Below are 20361 nucleotides of genomic sequence, written 5' to 3' on the forward strand. Positions count from 1 at the left end.
TAGGAAACCCACATCTTGATTCTGGGTTTAAAAATGCATTGTAATTACTGCGTTACTGACAATTGTACAGAGTAAATATTACCATTTTCTTTCCCTGTAATGCCTTACATTACCACATTGCAGCAAAAAGCAATGCATTACAGTAATTAATTACATTTGTACCGCGTTACTCCCAACACTGATGCCGAGCGACACTGACTTTACCCACTAAAACATACTACCTGCATCACAGCTGCAGGATGTTCCAGATGTTTGTGTCTTCCAGTGCTGCAGCCATGGAAAGAAAGCTCTGCACGTTCAGCATTCAACTGGTTATTTTTCAGTGAAGCACTTCCACCTTGCCTGTCCAAGTCACCATTTCACTCATACTGGTGTTTGTTCTCTTTTCAGATTTTCTTCATTCACTAGTAATAACAATAATAAACTAAATGGCCCACACACATATTGTACATCAGTTCTATATATCTCTGTGGTCATGTAACCAGCTCTGTCTCATAAATGCTCTGTTTAAGATGCTACAGATCTCGGTGAACACTTTATCTTAGTCCGCGTCATGGACAATGCCGACTAACTGTTGCTTCTCTCCTTCTGAGAGGATAAAAAGATTTTTACTGAGTGCTACTTACCGAGCTCCCTAACTGACCTCACTTTTGCTTTTTGTTCTGTTTGCCCTTCCACTGCTCAGTTCCGCTATCTTTTCTTCATACCTGTCAACCCATCAGCTGCATGAACCCTCTTCCCCACCAGAGAGGAAAGGATGTATGATAACACAGGAAACAATAAGAGAAAGGAGCAACCCTCCTTTGACACCTGGTGTTCATTCCAGCATTCACAATCTCTCTCAAGCTTGTCCAGGTTTGAAAACCAGGCCGACAGGAAGAGAGGAAAAGATCTAAATTCATAAACTGTGTGAAGAAATTGTCAAAGGTGTTTGTGTCCATGTTTTACCACATAGGCTTGTCATTTTTTTTAGTGTGTAGTTTCCCACCCTTGTTCATTTGGAACCCTTCTCCATTCAACATTTCTACATTTTTAGAGTGTGTGCTAATGCTAAACAGAGATTTAAACGTGCCCAGAAACCCACAAGGGGAGCTCGAGTGAATCGGGGTTATCACTGTAGGACACAGATCCAGTGCCAGGCTCCGAAGCAAAGCATTGTGCTGTTTGGCATATTTTTCCACCGTCCCAAATGGACTCGCTCCAGCTGAGAGCTGATGGCGGACAGAGGGAGAAAGAGACTAGAGTGCATGTCACAGTGTGAGAACTGTCAGCCCTGCCAAGGAAGTGAGCCACCAATGTCAGAATGGCACACTTTGAACAGATGACAGCGACCTGAGTGTTGGCCAACTGGGTTCCACCAGTGAGATGGATGATCTCATACAGGAACAGACAACAAGACATGGGCTGCCCCTTGAAATTTAGAAGAGACTGGAGTGGATGTAGTAAAACATTCAGTCTTGTGAGAGATAAGAAAAAAAAACTACAGTGCTGGTTTTAATCCATTACAAAAACTAAAACCAGCAATAAAATGGAGACCATGACAGTTTATTTATGTCTGCGTTGAAGAACAACAAGTGAGCAAAAGGTTGATTTGTGCATCTGGATCCTCCAGCTGGTGTAACCTTGACTTTGCAGCTCTGACCTGTATGAAAGGTTATGCTGTGTCAGTTCAATGGTGAAAATTGACCCTTTTTATTCATCACATAATCGAGGAGGCATTGGGTCCCATTTGTAAAGTTTTTTGTATGAAACTCTTCTAAAAGGAAGTGACGCCACCAATACCGGCAATATTTGATGATGGCTAGAGATACTAGCTGAAACATGTCGGGTAAAAAATTTTTTTTTTTACTAAACTGCGTAAAAAAAATTATCTTTGGTATAACCTGACATGGATTTAAACCCCAGACTCCCAGCCCCAGGGTGGACACTCTACCACTAGGCCACTCAGAGCTTTTGCAAAGCAAAGCTTTTTTATACAATCCTTCTCCTGGTTTCAGTCTTCCTGCTATACAAGAACAAATCGTGACTTATAATTGCCCATAGTTTCATCAGTGCAGGAGTTTGTTTGAATGTGTTTGTTTTGTTGTTGTTTTTTCCATCTATATCTTGAGGACAAATTCTGAATGGGTTTAAGGTCTGGAGAACATGCACCTGAAATGTTGTTTTGTTGCTATTTAATGCTGACTTTAGTCTTCTGGCCTGGTGCTTCATCATGCTGGAAAAGACATTGTTCATCACCAAGCTGTTGTTGGGTGATTGGAGGAGTTCCTCTGGGAGGATGTTTAGGACCATTTATTATTAATAGTTAAGTTCTGTGTTCTAGTTAAAGTTCAGCTTGAGAAGGAGCAAACTGTTTTTCATCCTAGCTATGAAACCATGTACCAACTCTTTATTCTTGCTAGGGTGCTGGAGAGGGCATGAAAGTCTGTCTTGAGGGCCATTCAGTTCCTATACCTGTGAGTCTTGTCTGAGTTCCCAATTTACACCTGTTACTGGTGAGGGTTTGACTCCGCCGAGCCTGCTCTTTGTTACCAGCTCTGTTTATTACCTCTATGGACAGAGTTTCTAGGCACAGCTGTGCAACACTTGTGAGAAAGCCAGCAGATTATGAAGCTGATGGGATGAAGATCAGCCTCTCCAAATCTGAGGACATGGTTCTCCAATTGAAAAGAGTGAATTGCCGATTCTAGGTTAGGAAGAGGTCCTACCTCAAGTGTAGGAGTCCAAGTATCTCGAGGTCTTGTTTATGTGTGAGGGATAAAGGGAGCAGGAAATCGTCAGGTGGATTGGGGCAGCATCTGTAGTGATGCAGGTGCTAAAGCCAGGCGGACACTGTGCAACTTTTTTTTACTTTTTTGAGTCATTTTCCCCTCGTGTGAGAATCTACAAGATCCGGGCGAGTTTTGCGCTGAGTGTCGTGTATTATACAGGGGGTTACGAGACAGGGGGTTACGGATTTCTGGCCTGTTTGATGTTTTGTTTGTCCTTAGTGAGGGTATTGTTGAAGTGGCACTGCGAGCGGCTGTGACCCAGAAGTACCAGAACCGCTCACGACGCATGCGCAAACATGCGTCAACACGGTTAACCAGCTATAGGGAGCCTAAGTCAGTCCCGCATCAGGGGTCCCGGAAGAACCAAAAAAAAAAAAGAATGCAAGTCAATGAGGCTAAAAACGCTATTTTCTAATTCCGCTTGTTTTGTGCCGTGGATTTCACATATGATGTTCGTGAATTTTAAAGACACATTTTGATACCAAGAGCGTGCTTATTTTCGAACAGGGACTGCTATTTTAGGTTTTGTGTGAGCAGTCGGGTTGCACCTGAGGTCGTACAGTGTGAGCACATTACTCGTGAGATTTGCACTATGAGGAAGTCGTACAGTTTGAGCTGGAGCGGAACGCTACGTTTAAAAAGTCGCGGTGTCTGCCTGGCTTAAGGCTGTCTGTTGTGGTGAAGAGTGAGCTAAGACAGAAAACAAAGCTCTTAATGTACCTGTCAGTTTTCATCCCTGTCCTCTCCAATGGTCTTAAGCATTGACTGAAAGAACAAGATCGCAAATGACAAGCAGCCAAACTAAGTTTCTTCATAGGGTAGCAGGGCTTGGCCTTAGAGGGAGGTTGAGGAGCTCCTCTGTAATGAGATGAGCCAGCTGAGGTGGTTTGGGGATTTAGCAGAATGCCTCCCGAGCTACTTTCTAGGGAGTTTTTTTCAGGCATATCCTGCTGGTTGGAGGCCCCCAACTCTAGCCAGGACATGTTGGAGGAATTATATCGTCAATCTGGTCATAGAAGACCTTGAAAAGGGTTTATGAGAGAAAATGTATTTCCTTCAGTCCTCAGCAGTCCAATCCCTAAACCTTTAGCAGAATATCAATCCCTCCCTGATGGTTTTCTTCAAGAGGAGAGGCTCCTTTGCTGCCTTCTTGACTCCAGGCCATCTTCTGAAAGTCTCCTCCTCTCTGAGCTGCAGAGTCTCTCACACCTGGTAGAGCACCAATCCCGTCACTGGATCAACTGGGGCCTGCCGTACCTTTATGGGTGCGCTGAAAGCCACCTTCACAAATGAAGTGAGAAGGTCTTTTCAGAGAATTAATCAGATTTCACCTGATCACTCAAAATGTTCTGGAGTAATAATTGTGTTGTTGTTTAGATGTGAGGAAGAGGATTTTAATAACTGCAGTCAGACTTTGTCTCACCGATTCATCATCAGTTGATCCAAGAGATGAATGTAGAACAGTTGAGTCCATTCAGTGGGATAATCCATTTATAGCCCTTGTTGTATTGAATGAACAGGGTCACTCTAACTTTTCTGAGCATTGATTTATCCCGTGAGCATCACAAGGAGGCCTTCCTCTTCGTTGTCCAATTGACTGAGACTGTAATTCAGACTCATAATTGCGTGCTGTGTTTTTTTCTCCCCTTCAGTCATTTTTTATTTTCTTGTCTGACTTGAGAGAATAAAGCTGTGTGTCATATTTAACCGTACCCAGGTGTCAGCAATATTCACATTATACTAAGAAAACCCTTGTTTATGTAATTGCAGGCGTTTTGTTCAAACGTGGCAGAGTGTTGAGTTCTGAAGAACAATGCAGAATAAATAACCTTTTGTTTGGATTTTCTACTCTTGACTTTGAAACTATTTTGCAACGCTTAGACAAAAATGGAAGGGGGGCATTTTCTTGCTTTCTCGATGTTATTGGTCTTTTCTCCAGGAATGCTTCAGTAACTAAGATGCCAAACTTCTGATGAACATGTTATTTTCTGATCACTGTGGAGCTCTTTGTCTGCATTGCTTAGCTCTGTGTGTTTGATATATTTACTTCCTCACAGCGCTTATTTCCTACTGTTGAAACGTTTGGAGGCAGCAGACTGATCTTGAACCAGGTGACTGCGCGTCAGCTCCAAGTGAAGTCTGTGTCGAGGTTACATCTGCTCCTGTTGTGCTCTTACTGCTGCCATCTGCCATCATGAGTCAGCCTAATGGGACATTATTTGCACGGTTCTACCTGAAATGCTCATCCCCAGACATTAAATAGGTGCATTTATCTTCCTAATGACAAACATCATTAAGCATGAACTGTATTTGTCTTGTTGTGGCTCTCACAGCCAGAAATGAATTCTTCCTTCCTGAATTTGGTTGCATTGGATTTACTTTTCAGCAAACACCCTCATCCATCTCACTCTGATGCATATTTTCAATGCTCTTCATCACCGAGGGGGAAGAACACTTTATGCCTGCTAACAGTGCCACATTACAGCAGGTGTGAAGTTAGCGTAGGCGGCTAGATGCATGCTTGTTTCCTCACAAACAAGAATTATTTGTTTACCGTTTTAGCCACGCTGAATATATGTATGTGCTGATTCTGGAGCAGCCACTGGGTTGGACAAAGAGCTTTGTTTATCGTGTTCACGGCTGTAGGTGTGACAAGATGCTCGCTTGATCTCAGCGAAGCTTCATGAAAATGTAAAATACAATTTTTGTCAACAGATGTAAATAAAAACACTTACACAAAAGGAACCATCCAAAATACTTTAATTAGACGAAAAATGGTGGACCAATAGTTACCATCATCCAGCAGTTTGAGCAGCTGTGGTTGTTGTGAAGCGCTTTAAATAAAATTTCTAATTATTGATTGATTTGATAATATTTTGTGGTTTTTTCAGATTGAAGATGTTTTTCTACATGTGTGTTTTTGATAGTTTCTTTTCGTGTTCTTTGATCCCCTTCTCAGAGACTCCGAGGGACGGAAGCTCTGCAAGAAAGTGAAGGTGGACCCGAGCTCCAAGCATGGAGGAGCAGAACTCATGCATTACAAGTGAGCAACCACACAATCAGCCGGAAACCTCTCCTCACCTCGATGCTTCTTGGAACGTGATGCCATTTCTGCAGCTGAAGAGATGCATTCATCACTTACTTAAGGTGTTATTTATGTTCTGCAGAGATGGGACGTTCCACACGGAGTACAACCGACCTGCTACCTTTAAGGTGAGTTCTAGTGTGTGTGTGTGTGTTTGTGTGTGCCTGTGTGCCTGTATTGAGTAATCAGTCAGTTACACAACAGATTCCTCTCATTTATCCTTATTTATTTAGCTAGCTGGATGAAGACTGGGTCACTCTGTTCAATTAGATTTCTGGAATGACAAATTTTGGAAAAACAAATTAGATTTATGTATCTAATACAGTTTTTTACCATGCATCGTTGAGTATAGGAAACATTTTTGTTCCTGTGAAGTTCCTTGTGATTTTTATCTTGAGAGGTGCTTTATAAAAGATTATTTTCTTTTTTTTTCACCTGTTGATATTTATCATAACAGTGTTTTCCTCCTCTCTGGTTCTTGTCCAAGTGGGTTTATGACATAAGCAGCTTAAATATTTAACTAAGGAGATTTCCACTCATATTTCTATGGATCATGTACAGTACATGACCTGAGTTGTCCCTCATTTCTATTTAAATCTGCTTTGTTGTGATTTTTTTGAAAAAAAAAAAGACTCTTAGCCTCTTTTACCAAAAAAATGCCATCAGTTTGCCGTGAAGCCAGCATCTGGAAGCCTCTGGTCCTTTATAAGTAATCAGAGGTAATGTGGCACAATCGTGTCCTATTTGTAAAAGATGAAGCAATGGCGGTATAAAGGGGGCACTCTCTTCACTGTCACAGACTTCCTTTTTATCTTTGACATAACTTGTTTTTTATTGTGACTGAAGCTGTAATCCATAAGTATTTTTTACAAGCCGCTCCTGAAGGTGTCTGTCCACCACAGTCCCTGGGGACGGTCTGGTGATCTGAGCTCCAGCTCTAACAGTCTGAAGCTCCTGGAGCTCTGTGTCACTCCAGTTGACCATCTCAGCTGATTATTTAAAAACACAAATCTCACTGCCCGGGTTCACTTTCATTTTCAATACTGTAGCCGGCCAAAGCTTGGTCATAACTCCCTGCACGATCATGACACCTCCCTCTGTTGCGCCAAGATGTAATATGCATTCACAAGTCTCACATTGTGGCAATAGGCAGCCTAAATTATAATCATATGTAAAGTCACATACTTTTGAGATTCATCAGCTTGTAAAAATTCATAATTAGTTCCAATGACTACAAATCAGACATCGATGCATCGCAAATATGACATCGCCACAGGATCTCCTCTCCCCTTACCTCATGGCAAGATATTCGGTGGTTCTTTCCTCGTGGACGAAGGATTCAAAGTTTGCTGAACTTACAGCCATTTTCCTCTGTTTTTCTCCATGTCTGGTTCAATGATGTCAACATAGATGTGCATTTGTAGTCCTGGACGTATTTTCACACAAAACCTAAAATAATGTTTACCCCATTCAAAAATAAGTGTGTTCTTGCCATCAGAATGTGTCTTTGAAATTCACGGGCATCGTATGTGAAATCCATGACACAAAACAAACGGGATTAGAAAACAGCTTTTACAGCCCCAGACTTCCATTCATTCTTTTGTTTTTCCAAGGACCTGTGGTCCAGAAATAGATGGGTGTGACTTAGGCTCCCTTTATTACTACCAAGATTAAAAAGAAGGCTGCAAAATTCCAGCATCACCGTGCCGCTTTCATAAGAGACACCGTGGCGGCAGCATTACACTGATTTGCCGGCATGGTGTGTCTTATTAAAGTGGCTTAATTAAAGTTGTAACATCACGAAATGGCCTTATTTTGAGATCCCACAGGTCAAATGCACAGCCAGGTCTACTTACCCTGGCTATGACGCATCTTACTGTATTTTTTCCTGACAGGAGTCTCGAAGTCTGCACGTAGCCCCTTTAATCAGAGCCTACTTCCTCACACCAGCTGGACTACAGAGATAATAAAGATATAAACAAAAACAATTTTCTCCACCAAGGTCCCTCACAGAGAAATAAACTCCTTTATTCCCAGATGAAGAAAAGAAGATTTTATAATTAAAAATAATCATTCAATTAACTTTTGTTATTGCTAATTATAAATAATGAAATGTTTCATCGTGGTATATGATTAGTATGTTTACTTGACGAGGTCATAACATTTGCACTCACAAGTAAAGTTAAGTTAATGCATGACACAAAAGTTAACCTTTTGTCTAGATTTGGAGTCTCCATCACAGAGGGTGTGTTCTGAGATGCTTGGTAATATCCTCAACTTGCCAATCTGTGGTTGGCTATTCAGTGATAACATCAATATGTAAAACCAGTCCACTCTGGTTCCTCTCCAGTTCGAGAGCAAGCTTTAGAATGGCCATCTTTAGCAGACCTCTTTAACCAAAGATTTTGACATGTTGTCAAAACCTTAAACCTTTTTCTTCGCACCTGCGAAGCTGAAACAACAAGATAGTTTCCTGCAGAACAAAGCTGACTCAAAACTCCTTCAGAGTTATTTTTAAGACGCTCGGTTTCATCTATCGTTGTGACCCGGAGACATCTGAGGACTGATTTGGTCGCATCGAGGTTTCTCTATGAACCAGGTGCAGCGGGGTTGTCTGCTCCTGGACATCTCTGATCCAAACGGGGTCTCCAAACGGGTGAGGCAGAGCACAGCGAGATAGCGTCTGCATGTGGTTTTGATAATAACAACTTATAGCTTAACGCAAACCAAATTCTTTTATATCCAGAACTCAGCTCTGAGAACGGAGATTCTGAATATATTATATTCACACATAGGTTCCAAACTAGCCTTTAGTTCGCATCCACTTACAGTAAATAATAGTTTGAAACAATTTGTCAAGTCTTAATTGTTTGTAAAATAAATTCTTACTTTGTTTATAAACCAGACTGTTTCTTGAATCAAAGCGAAGTGTGTACAATCCCTTAATGAATAAAAGAATCTTAGAATCTTCTGACTAAAACAATAAGACCAAGCAGGTGACATTCTAGTTAGAGTATCACCACTTATTGGTCACAAGTAGTGGTAATAATATCAATAGCTTTTCAATCAATTTACTTAACCCAATTTATCCTCTATTATCATTACAAAGTATTTTTCCAGACTTCCTCAGATTATAGCTGTTATTTTTATTCATGCTAATTTGTATCTGATCTTTCCTGTGAATCATTCAGGCTCCTAAACTCGAGGCATGAACCGATGTTGGCTCAACGCGTATCAGACAGCTTAGCAAAGACGTTTCAGATCAGATCTTTTGGCTCTTAGCCGCCAGCAGCAGCCTGTCACAAAGTCTAAATCCAACTTTGTGAATTATTAAAAACTCCTGATTAGTTCTAGAAAATCCATTTAACAGCTGTGATTAAAGAAATCACTAAAACTATTAAGGATTATTTTTAACTGATGAAGAGGGAGTGTAGTATAGATTTGAGACGAAGCTGGTGCAGAAAATTCAAAGTATGTGTTTTGTTTTTGTGGTTTTAACCTGCAGCTGTGCAGAGAAGCTTTATAGCGATTGTAATGGTGGCTTAATCTTTCCTAGGAAGACGGATAGAGGTGCAGGTGATAAAAACATGGAGTAATGTCTTTGTTTTGGTGAAAGAAGTGATTACACAAGGAAATGTTTTGCAACTTCTAAATGGAACATTTCAAACAGATCAGAAACACCAGAACATGGAAACTCTCACCGTAAAGCCTTACAACACAGTCCTGATGACAAACTAAAGGTCATTAAATATTCTGCCTAATGAATGAAATATTTCCTGCTGGCGCTTCCACACTCACATGGCTCATTATATTTACAGCAGGCCCACGATGAAAGCCTCACAGGTGCTGAAGTAACTCTTGGTCAGATGAACAGGTTCATCCAAATGAGCCTCCAGAAAGACTTATGTATGATGTTCACACAACCACCTCTGTTGTCCACCGCATCATCGAGTGCGAGTGCAGCCTTTGTTTGGACTCGCTGGGATGGATTCATCCTGACTACTCCTTTTGTTTTGCCTTCCTTCAGTCTATGGTGGCGTTCCTCAAAGACCCATCAGGACCTCCGCTGTGGGAGGAAAACCCCGAGGCGAAGGATGTCATCCACGTCGAAACAGAAAAAGTAAGCCATGACCTTAAACTTTAGATGAATCATGGAGAAGCTGGGTATTTACATGGATTTAGTTTGCTTCTCTCTTTCTAATGATGGCTTCTTTAGCTTTGGAAGCTAATGTTAGTCAATGTGACCCTGTCCTTCTCGTTCAGCCTAAACGTTTCCTAGCCTGACAGCTGCAGCCCCTCACAGCTACAGAATGTACCACGCCGTCGTAAAAAACTGTTCAATGAACAAAATCCCTGAGTCTGCTGCAGCTCACCTGCTCCCGTCTTGAGGCTTCATGAAGATGTTAACAGGAGATTGTGTTGTTCTGACATTGCTGAGGTTATCATGGTGATGATGAAGAGATGAAACAGTTATTCGGGTTGACATAGTTACGCTTCAAACTCCTACTTCTTTGTGATGAGTCTGATTCTGAAACGATGCAGAGACATTTTTGGGTTAAACATCTGTCTAGTAAACAAGGAGGTGACACCTTTCTTCTCAGTGTGTTCACTTAAGTGTGTTTGTTAGTTATGTGTCTTATTAGCATCTGTCTGCATTCCTTCGTGGGGGTTTGTAGCCGCTCAAGGCTACCAGGGCGTCAGATTCAGATAACAAGACTTTGTTTGGGTCAGGCTGAGATAATTTTCCTCTCTGCCTTCAATCTTTAAACTGATCATTCCAGTCCTTCAGTGAAGATATTTTGGGTTTTTAAACTTGTCCATACCGTCCGGTGACTCTCTCAGAGATGACATCCAATCTGCGCACTAATACCGGTATCGCAGCCAGAACACTGTCCAGCTTACGATTCACCTCGAGTAACGTCCCAGTCTGAGAAGTGTCCACACGGACGGTGCTTTCCGTGGGTGCGGGTCGCCCTCCAATCGTTCCCGTCTTCCCAAATTTCCAGAAAACCAGATATCCTCCCACTCCAATCAGGAGAAATCCATTGATCATCAGGCCGAATATCCACACGTCTTTGATATCCTCAATGGAAAGCTGGGAGAGGCATATGATCTTCCATTCCTTCCAGGAATCCAACATATATCCCACCAGGTGTGTCCCTTGTGGACATGTGGGAGCTCCCTGCTCCATTCTCATGGTTAAAAAAGTCTTATCAATCGCATTGAATGACTAATTGATCAAATCCATAGTTAAAAATAGGGGTTTTCAGAAGAAATGCAGAGAAGCGCTCTGTAGGCAGACAGGGCAAAAAGCTTTGGGAAAAAAAGATAAGGGAGCGAAAAGATAAGAGTGTCTACTCTGGAAGTGCCAGGAAGAAAGCATGCACAAAAGATGTTTAAAGCGGCACAAGCTCTTACGTTGAACTTGAGGGTCATCAAGAGGGTCATCATCATTAACACACACATTTGCACATGTTAAGCTAAAACTCTTTGTGGTCATTGCTGAGAATTATTCCCAATACACCCAGACAGGTCACACATTAATGTTACTTTGCAGATTTCAGTTCAAATTATGGCGTGAAAGATGTTTGACTTGTAATCACAAACTTCTTCATCCTCTTGTTTCTTCATTTTTCCCCAAAGGACTTCAGGAAGCTGCTGAAGAAAGAGGAAAGGCCCATCCTCATGATGTTCTACGCTCCCTGTGAGTCCCTCCATCATTATTATACCAACCAGTTGTAGGGACTGCAACACATGGTGCCCAGTTCGCATAACTACTGGTTATGTTAAACAAGGCACAAGCCTCATATGGTCCTAACTGTTTGGAGAGAAGAATATAAAATCTAAAGTGGATCAATAAAATTAATCTTAGTGGTGAAACATGATCAATAACAAGGTTTTAGTTGGGAAGCACCTTAAAAATGTATGTGATCAAGAGCTCCTAGTGAAGAGTTGGACAACAGATGATGGGCAACTTTTAATTTCAGTAATTTTTAAATCAGCAGTTTATTGAAATAACAGAAATTGGCTCTAAAAAGTTGTTAAAGTAAAAAGCAGCAGATTGTTTCATTTAAATTGTTTTAAAAACATCTTTTTGACTGTGAATTATTCATTTATTTGAATTTTTTATAATAAATGAAACAATTCATCCTGAAATTGTTTTTATTACTTATTGTTTTAGGACCTCCCGCTCATATATTTTTCACAGCTGTCTGGTTTTCACTGGAAGACATAATCCTGGAAGTTAATCAGAAATATGTGGACAGTTGTATGAACGGCTATCCTGGTCGATTTCCCCCCAGTAACCTTTGCTTCCCTGTATTCACTGTTGCAGGGTGCGGGGTTTGCAAGAGAATGCAGCCCATTTTTCAGCAGGCGGCTACAGAAACAAAAGGAAAATATGTAAGTCTTGTTGGCTGTTACAGCCAATGCCATCTCTCTCCTCCTTTTTTTTATTACTTCAACTGTGTCATTACATCTCTGGATGGTTGGCAAACATTGAAACCACCAGCAACTAAATGACACATCTGTTTGATCTCCGACAAAGTTAATCTTTAAATTTGCTCCATGAGTTTTAGATTTTCTAGAAAAATCCAGGCGAGCGTTAAAGAAACAGTTTGGAGCCTCATCAGTCAAAACAATGTTATTTTTAATGGGTTTAGTGCCTTGCGGTGTGGTACAGGTATATGGTCGTATAGTTGGGCAAATAATATCGATTGTGTTTCTAGCTGCCACCTTCGTCAGCAATTACAGTAGAGACTAAAGTCCCTCTAGCTGAAGGTTACAAGATGTGTAAAGATTAAATGTCACCTTAACAGGCTCATTTGTTGTTTACTTTCTAACTTTCTTCACCCTCCTGCGGTGGAGTGGGTGGAGAACCGTCTGCATTTGTTTTCTGCTGCACCGAAGCGACGTGCCCTGAGAGGCCCTAACGATTCACACGGGAAATCAAAGCTCTGCGCTCATAAAGCTTCTGTCTGTCATTAGGAGGAGAAACTAAGAAAAACGTTAAGAATTAAAAAAAGAACTGTGTATATGTTCTATTTATCAAGGAGGGTGCTGATGAGTGGTGTATGTGTAATCAGGGTTGTTAATGGGCACACACACACACACACACACACACACACACACACACACACACACAACTGTCTGTCTCCATTACTGTTAGAGACACTGTTGCTGCGGAGAAGTGAAACCAAATTGGTGCTCAGGCTAGTTGAGAAGTTCACAAAACAAGGACTAAATAAAACGTACATGTCTGATGTGTTATTTTGTCAGGATGAAAGAAAGTAAAAAAAATTTGTACAAGAAATTTAGTTGAGTTGTTTCCTTTCTTTACAACTATTGTAAAAAGATCATCCTAAAACACTGAAACTTCTGCATTAATTACTCTGCAGGTTTCTGCAACGTTCCTCAACTTCCCATATTTAAAGAATATTTTACTGAATTTATGACATGGAAATAACATTAGATGTCTTGTGCTTAGTTAACTTTGGGAAGGTTTGTAACTGGAGCTGTTTCAGTTATAGCTGTAGGTCTGTTTCAACTCTCAGAATAAATGTTTTATTGGCATCATTTTATTCATGAACCAACACTATGCTCACCTTTTCCTAAAAAAACCTCTATGGCCTAAAAGTTTTATTCGGTCCAAGCTTTAGCAAACAGTGGAGTTTTGGATTTTTGTCGTTATTACACTTTAATATACAGTGTAAAAGTACATATATGGTGCATACTGTGTTTTACAGCCCGGCTCGTGGGACTGCAACAAAAGGAGGAGGTCAGGACACAAGGTTAATATTTAAGAGTATATATATTTTTATTAAAACCAAGTCTCTAAAAGACCTCAACAAAAATGCCACACAGGCAAGAGCTACCAAAGGTGCTCCCTCTGATCAGCCTCAACTCCTGATCCTCCTGAGTCCCTCCAACTTGCACTTAGCAGCCTCTTTGGCTGCACAGGTGCAGCCACTCATAAAATCCAGGCTGCACACAGCTACACCAATAATAAAGCAGAATGGCGTCGGCAGAAACATCTGAAGCAGCCAATCAGCTGGTTGCACTGGCACAGCAGTCCCCTAAGAGGATGGGTTCTTCGTTTTCTTCCAGTAGCAGGGGTTGTAACACTGTGTAACGACGCATAATCCATTCCAGTGATTTTCAAATAATCAGAATTAAGTGGAACAGAACGATCATAACCCTATAAAACAACAAGAATGACAATTTAAACTCATCCTGAGACGGAGAAACGCAATAACAATGGTTCACTTTCACTTTCAACAAGTTTCACTACATAAATATTCATTGTTGTACAGACAACACTGTAATCGTCACGGGAGCAGGCCGAGAATTCAGACAGCATAACGTGTAGCTGTTAGCTAGCAGGCTAATGCGTGGCTAACGTGTTACCTGAAGAGAGTTAAACGTCTGCATTCTGAACGTATATTAGACCGAGCAGCAAAGGCAGTGCAACAGCCACAGGTAATGTGTGTGTGTTGGGTATTTCACGTAGAGAAAAATAACAGAGCTGATGCCGACACATTATGAATCAGCTTTTAAAAAAAAAAAAAGCTTTTTTTTTTTTTTGGTTTTCCCTTCAGTGGTCGCCACATCGAATCACCTGTCTGCATTCGTTTTCTAGTCTGACACCTTAAAAGCAAACCCTGCTCAGATCAATGCAGCAACTCTGACCAGAACTCGGAGCCAGCTGATACTGATGCATATGTAAAAAAAAAAAAAAAAAAAAAAAAAGAGAGAGAAAGTGCACGTGGACAATAAAACAGTCAGCAAAGATAGCAGTGTGTACCATATTGGATGTCTGGGGTTGTGTTACACCCCTCCTGGCCTAGGAATTACCAGGAGGAGAAACACAAGTGTGGTGAGGGCAAACACGAGGATGGAAGACATTTTTAATGAGTTTATTAACGGAAGGTGTCTCCGGCAGTATTCAGTAAGGAACAACGGAAAAGATATAAAAGGCCAGAGGTTCGACTCTTTCTAGGGTAGTAAGTATAGGTCTCTATGTCTGGGCAGGTCCACTCACACATACAATACCCATCCCATGGGTAAGTTTCCCTCCTTCCGGTCCTGTGTCACTTAATAAGGAGCAGTCGTCTCATGCTCTCCCTTTTTCTCTCTCTGGAAGTTTTCAGTAGGCAGTTTCTTCTCCAGAACAGGTCGCAGTGCAGAGTGGTTCGACGTGTCTCGTTCTCCCCTCCGTCTCTCTTTCTGTGTGTCTATCTCTCGGTGCTTTTTTTCTCCCTTCTCTCTAGCTCTCTTGCAGCTCCCTCCTTTTGAGGCATCAGGTGAGTGACAATTATTCGCAGTTGGTGTCTGCTGGCAGACGGGAAAGGGTGCGTCTCAGCGTGCCTCTCTCCATGGTGCTGATCCTCTAGTTCCAAGATGGGCAGGAGCTGGGGGCGTTGTCCAAGGTCCTGTATCAAAACAGCTTGAACAGAGCTCAGGAATACAGAGGTCGTGACACCTCCCTCCTACAAAAAAAGAAGACACGCTTTACATCAATGAATACCATGAGTTGCTTCTTTTGAACTAAAGAAATAAATAGAACCGCTTGAGTTCAGATTTGAGGCGACAGATTCATCTCTCCGTTCTCCGCCCTAAGTATTGAGCAGGGAGCTGTACAATGTGATACCTGCTATCTGCCTAGCAAAGCTGGCTAACTGTACTGATCTTCATGAGGCGTAAAGGTGGGCAGATTAAGCACAAATCACCCAGCGAGAAAAAAAGGCTCTTTGCCAGAGCTTATCTCCTCACTCCCTGAGGTGCTTCCAAGATGGTGCATGTCCACACTAACACTAACCTTCATAACCCCAACACTAACAAAAAAACACAAGGTATACCCCGAGGGGATATACCTCTAAAGGCTACCAGGGAATCACACTGCGCATAATTTAAAGCTATACTCTCAAGTTCTGACCATCACCTCAAAGAACCCAAAGTCCAACTATAACTGGGATTAAGTCACTTAAAAGCATGAGATATGCAATTAGCTACTATGTTGTCTTTGCCATGTTTGTGTTAGATGTGTAAGTCATAATCTTGCACAAGTAGTGCCCATCTCATCAGCCTTTGATTTTTGTTATACATCCATGATAGGAAGACCAGGGGGTTGTGATCGGTGAATACAAGTATGGGTTTGCTTCCGGGATAAAGATAAACTTCAAAATGCTGAATAGCTAGTACCAGAGCTAAGGTTTCCTTCTCAACAGTAGAATAATGTAACTGGTACTTAGCAAACTTCTTGGAATAATAGGAGACAGGATGGTGCAAGGCGGCATCATCTTCATGGATTAGAACTGCTCCCATTCCAACATCACTGGTGTCTATTTCCAGCTTGAAGGGTCGGGCAAGGTCAGGCGCTTGTAAGACGGGAGCCGTGCTTAACAGCAATTTGCAGTTTTCAACGGCTCCGTGTGCTGTTGCGGTCCAGTTGAAAGGAACCTGTGCACCCAACAAATCAGTTAAAGGGGAAGCAACCACTGCGAAGTTTTTGCAAAAACACCTGTAATATGCCACCATTCCTATAAAGCGTCTCAGTTCTCTGTGAGTTGTTGGCGCAGGGAACTCAGTTATGGCTAGTATTTTGTCCTTCAGCATACAGACAGAGCCATGTACAACTTACTTCCTGAGGTAGATTACTGTAGCCTTCACGAAATCTGTCTTAGCCAGATTTATTGTAAGATTAGCATAGACTAATTGGCGAAACAGCTCTTTTAAGGCAGTTAAATGCTCGTCCCAGGATGATGTATGTACAACAGTATCATCTAAATAGGCATTGCAATGCTCCATACCTGAGATTACTGTGTTTATTAACAGTTGGAAGGTAGCAGGGGCATTTCTCATACCGAATGGCGTATTCTAAAAACTCATCAGGGGTTACAAAAGCTGAAGTCTCCGAAGCAGCTTTAGTTAAAGGTACGTGCCAGTAGCCTTTTAACAAATCTATTTTTGTAACAAATCTAGAATTACCCACACTATCAACACAGTCATCAACTCTGGGTAACGTGTAGGCATCAGGGAAAGTTACAGCATTTCATTTCCTGTAATCAGTGATGAAACACGGTGTGCCATCTGGTTTCTGTTCTACCAAACAGGGAGAGCTCCACGGACTATGACTGGGAATGGCTAATCCATGTCTAATCAAATAGTCTGTTTCTTGTTTCATCATTTTTCTTTCTAAGGGATTTGTACAATACGGATGTTGTTTAATAGGCTTGGCTCCGGTGGTAACAACATCATGTTCAATGAGAGGGGTTCTAGAAGGAATGTCAGAAAATAGGGTCAGGTGAGCTTTTATCAAATCCATTAATTCCTGTTTAAGGTCTGGCTCCAAATAATCAAGTTTTGTTTGGAGCTGTGCCAATACTTGCAAGTTCTCTAGTCGAGAACCAACACTCTTAACTAGAGCCCTGCACGGGCCTAAAATCTGAGCCCGTGTCCGGCCCGGCCCGAGGGTGTGGAGCCCCAGCCCGACCTGGTTCGAAAAGGTTTTCAGGATTCTCTGGCCCGACCCGAGCCCGACTTTTTTTTAACCAACTAAATGAAAACAAAGTGCGTCAATCCTGACCAACGTGTTAAAAGACGTGCATGATCCGATCAATTTGTTTTTCCCTCGTTTACTGTCACGGAGATAACGGCGCACTGGCTCTGGTGGTAATCAAGTAAAATTTGATCTCTTTCCAACAATTTTCACAAGAAAACTAAACAGTCAAAAGCAGGGCTTGTGTTGACCGGACATTTCCCGTATTTGACAGTTTATTTTGACGGAGAAAGAATAGAAAGAATTACCCCGACGCATGCAGACGAACTGACATTTTATTCGTTACACACATCGCAGATGTAGCTAAATCACCTGAGAAAAGATTCCCATCTGAACATCTGAGCTGCTCAGCGCAGCTCGCTGTCAGCGCATATGTGCACAGCGAGCTGAAGATGTGGAGAGGGGCTTGGAGCGCGTCGCAGAACCAGAGCTCATGCGGGAAGGTTCCTCCCACTGAAGCGAGTGTTTTCCAAACCCTGTCTCTCAGAGAGACTTGTCACTTAAAAAATGTTACCTTATTATGAAACATTGGCTGAATAGTGCTTGTTCTTGTCTCCAATGTGGCAACGCATCCAGGAGCCGTCTGAGGAGAAGCCCAGAATCTCACATCCTCTTCCGCTCAGGAAGCACCTATGATTACGCACAAGCGTGACCCGTCAACCCGGTCTCACAGTAAGACCGGGTTGGACCTGTTCAGGTTTACGCAGTCAATCTTTACATAGAATTGACTTACAGATATAAAATTAATTCAGTAAAATATAAAGTGTTTTATTTAAATATCCATTCATTATTTTACAAGCACAGAGAGCCGCATCAGATGGATGGAAGAGCCGCGGGTTGCCAACCCCTGGTATAGCCTATAAAATGACATGTTGAGGACGCAAACTCAATACATCTCTTTTATTGTGAGGTTATAATTTCTCCGAGTTTTGCGGTTGCGGGCGGGAGTGTAACACACATGTTGCGGTTGCGGGCGTTAATGGTCAGAAATTCAGCGGGAGCGGGCAGGAGTGGGATGAAGAAAACAGTCCCGCCCAGGGCTCTACTGCTGCTGTGTTTCAATTTTTTTTATGAATTCGATTAAAAATAAAGGCACACGGCCCGTGTCCGAGGTAATTACAGTCGTTGTCCCGAAGCCCGGCCCGACAGCCACACATTCTCCTAGGACCAACAGTTTATATGTGATCATGCTCTGATTTGAAATGCTGTTGGCGCTGTGCACATTCAAGGAATGCTGTGTTCTTCATTTTAGTTAAAAATGTCAATAGAACGTTATTATGCAGTGTTGGTGCAGTATCCCCTATACTCCTTAGCTTTGTAGCCACCTGATGGTGGTTAACCAGTTTTGATCTTTGACATCTCATCTCTCTTCTGTCCCTTTTCATCACCTCTCTGACAACCCACACCCCCTTTTCTTTTTGTCTTTTAAGATATTGGCAGGGATGAATGTGCACCCAGCTGACTTTGATGGCCTAAAGCAAGAGTTCAACGTCAAAGGCTACCCCACCTTCTGCTACTTTGAGTAAGTTGAGTCATCTCATCAGTCTCATTTTAGGCTTAGAGGCTCAGAACATCAGAGAAAAGCTTCTTCAAATAGAAAATCTTGCATAGATCTCCTAAACATGAACGTAAGAGACTTACAGCTTGCAAATGTGTCTCTTAAGAAGTAATGTTGCATCTGTTAAATGGTGCTAAACTTGTACAGAAACTTTTAAGACTTTTTATCTGGAATGTAAACTCGCAGAGCCGAGTCGAGGCCAGTGCAGCTGTGAGTCAGTCAGTGTCGTAGCCTTAACCTGCAGAACCTTAATGGACTGTCCCAAGCAGGGCTGTACAGTGCCACAAAAAATCTCTCTGTGCGATGAACTATTTTTAGCCGGAGCATTCGCACAACATCTTTTTTAGTTCCTTTTTTTCTTCCAGAACTTTATTGAACCAAGGTAAGTTGCTTATTGTGTAAGGAATGCCTTTTGTTGGCACACAATGTGCCAATCTAGGTGCTGTGGAGGAAAACAAAGAAACCAGCAAAGATACAAAGGCAGAAACGGTCCAAAGTTTGGGATGGAAAGTGTAACTCCAGGCAGATTAGCTAATCCATCCCATCTACTTCCGGATAAATGGAGCAAAAACGCTATTTTCTAATCCCGCTTGTTATGTGTCATAGATTTCACATATGATGTCTGTGAATTCTAAAGATGCATTTTCACACCAAGAAAGCACTTATTTTTGAATGGGGGGGCTATTTTAGGGTTTGTGTGAAAACCAAACTCGCACACATTTTTGCCTGATGAATAATAAAAGGAGCTGTCATTCTGGCGTGTGTGAACGGGTTTATGATTGGCGCTTTCACAGATTGAGAGCTCCACATATCTCCACGGAGCAAAAGCCTTAGCTAAAACCTCCTGTTAACCATACAGTTTATAAAAAGTAGAACACGAAAATGCGACTATCATACACAGTAGTTTCGGCGTGGTGTCTACTCTGTCTATGCCATTGAGGACTGACCTCTGTAATGAACAAATCTACACTAATATATCTGAAGATATTTCAGAACTAACTTTATTGTCAAGTACGTGAGTGAGACTCACTTTACCAGGAAGTTTCTTTGGTGGTTGTTATTGGGTTTTAACTATATGCACTGGTGTTTGTCAGTGTGTTTAAGTAATTGTAAGAACTATTTTTGGTTTTTAGAGATTGTAACAAATGTTTTATGCTGGTGCTACAACATTTTGTTCTGTGCTACAAAACCTACGACCTTCGTAAGCTACAAATGTTAACGCACAACCCTGCCAAGAAGGGCCAGCTGAAAGTTTTGTCCCAACAACCAGTCTTTTGTCCAAAACACCCAAAAGCTGCCAGAGCATGTTTCTAATACTCAGAGTGGAACTACTGTTTGAATTTGGGGATAATTATTATGTTTTATTCCACACATGTAACTTGAATATTTG

At 41.8% G+C, this 20361-nt stretch overlaps 1 protein-coding gene across 1 annotated transcript in view; it reads left to right on the forward strand.

The window, feature by feature from the left end:
• Positions 1-20361, forward strand: part of pdia5 (protein disulfide isomerase family A, member 5) — a 97657-nt gene that overhangs the window by 42566 nt on the left and 34730 nt on the right. The window contains exons 4-9 of the mRNA XM_015965905.3: positions 5731-5814; positions 5939-5984; positions 9884-9976; positions 11500-11560; positions 12191-12258; positions 18844-18935. Of these exons, the coding sequence (XP_015821391.2) occupies positions 5731-5814; positions 5939-5984; positions 9884-9976; positions 11500-11560; positions 12191-12258; positions 18844-18935 (444 nt within the window). The remainder of the gene's footprint in view (positions 1-5730; positions 5815-5938; positions 5985-9883; positions 9977-11499; positions 11561-12190; positions 12259-18843; positions 18936-20361) is intronic.

This window comes from Nothobranchius furzeri, chromosome 14, assembly GCF_043380555.1.
Source record: "Nothobranchius furzeri strain GRZ-AD chromosome 14, NfurGRZ-RIMD1, whole genome shotgun sequence".
Classification (NCBI taxonomy): domain Eukaryota; kingdom Metazoa; phylum Chordata; class Actinopteri; order Cyprinodontiformes; family Nothobranchiidae; genus Nothobranchius; species Nothobranchius furzeri.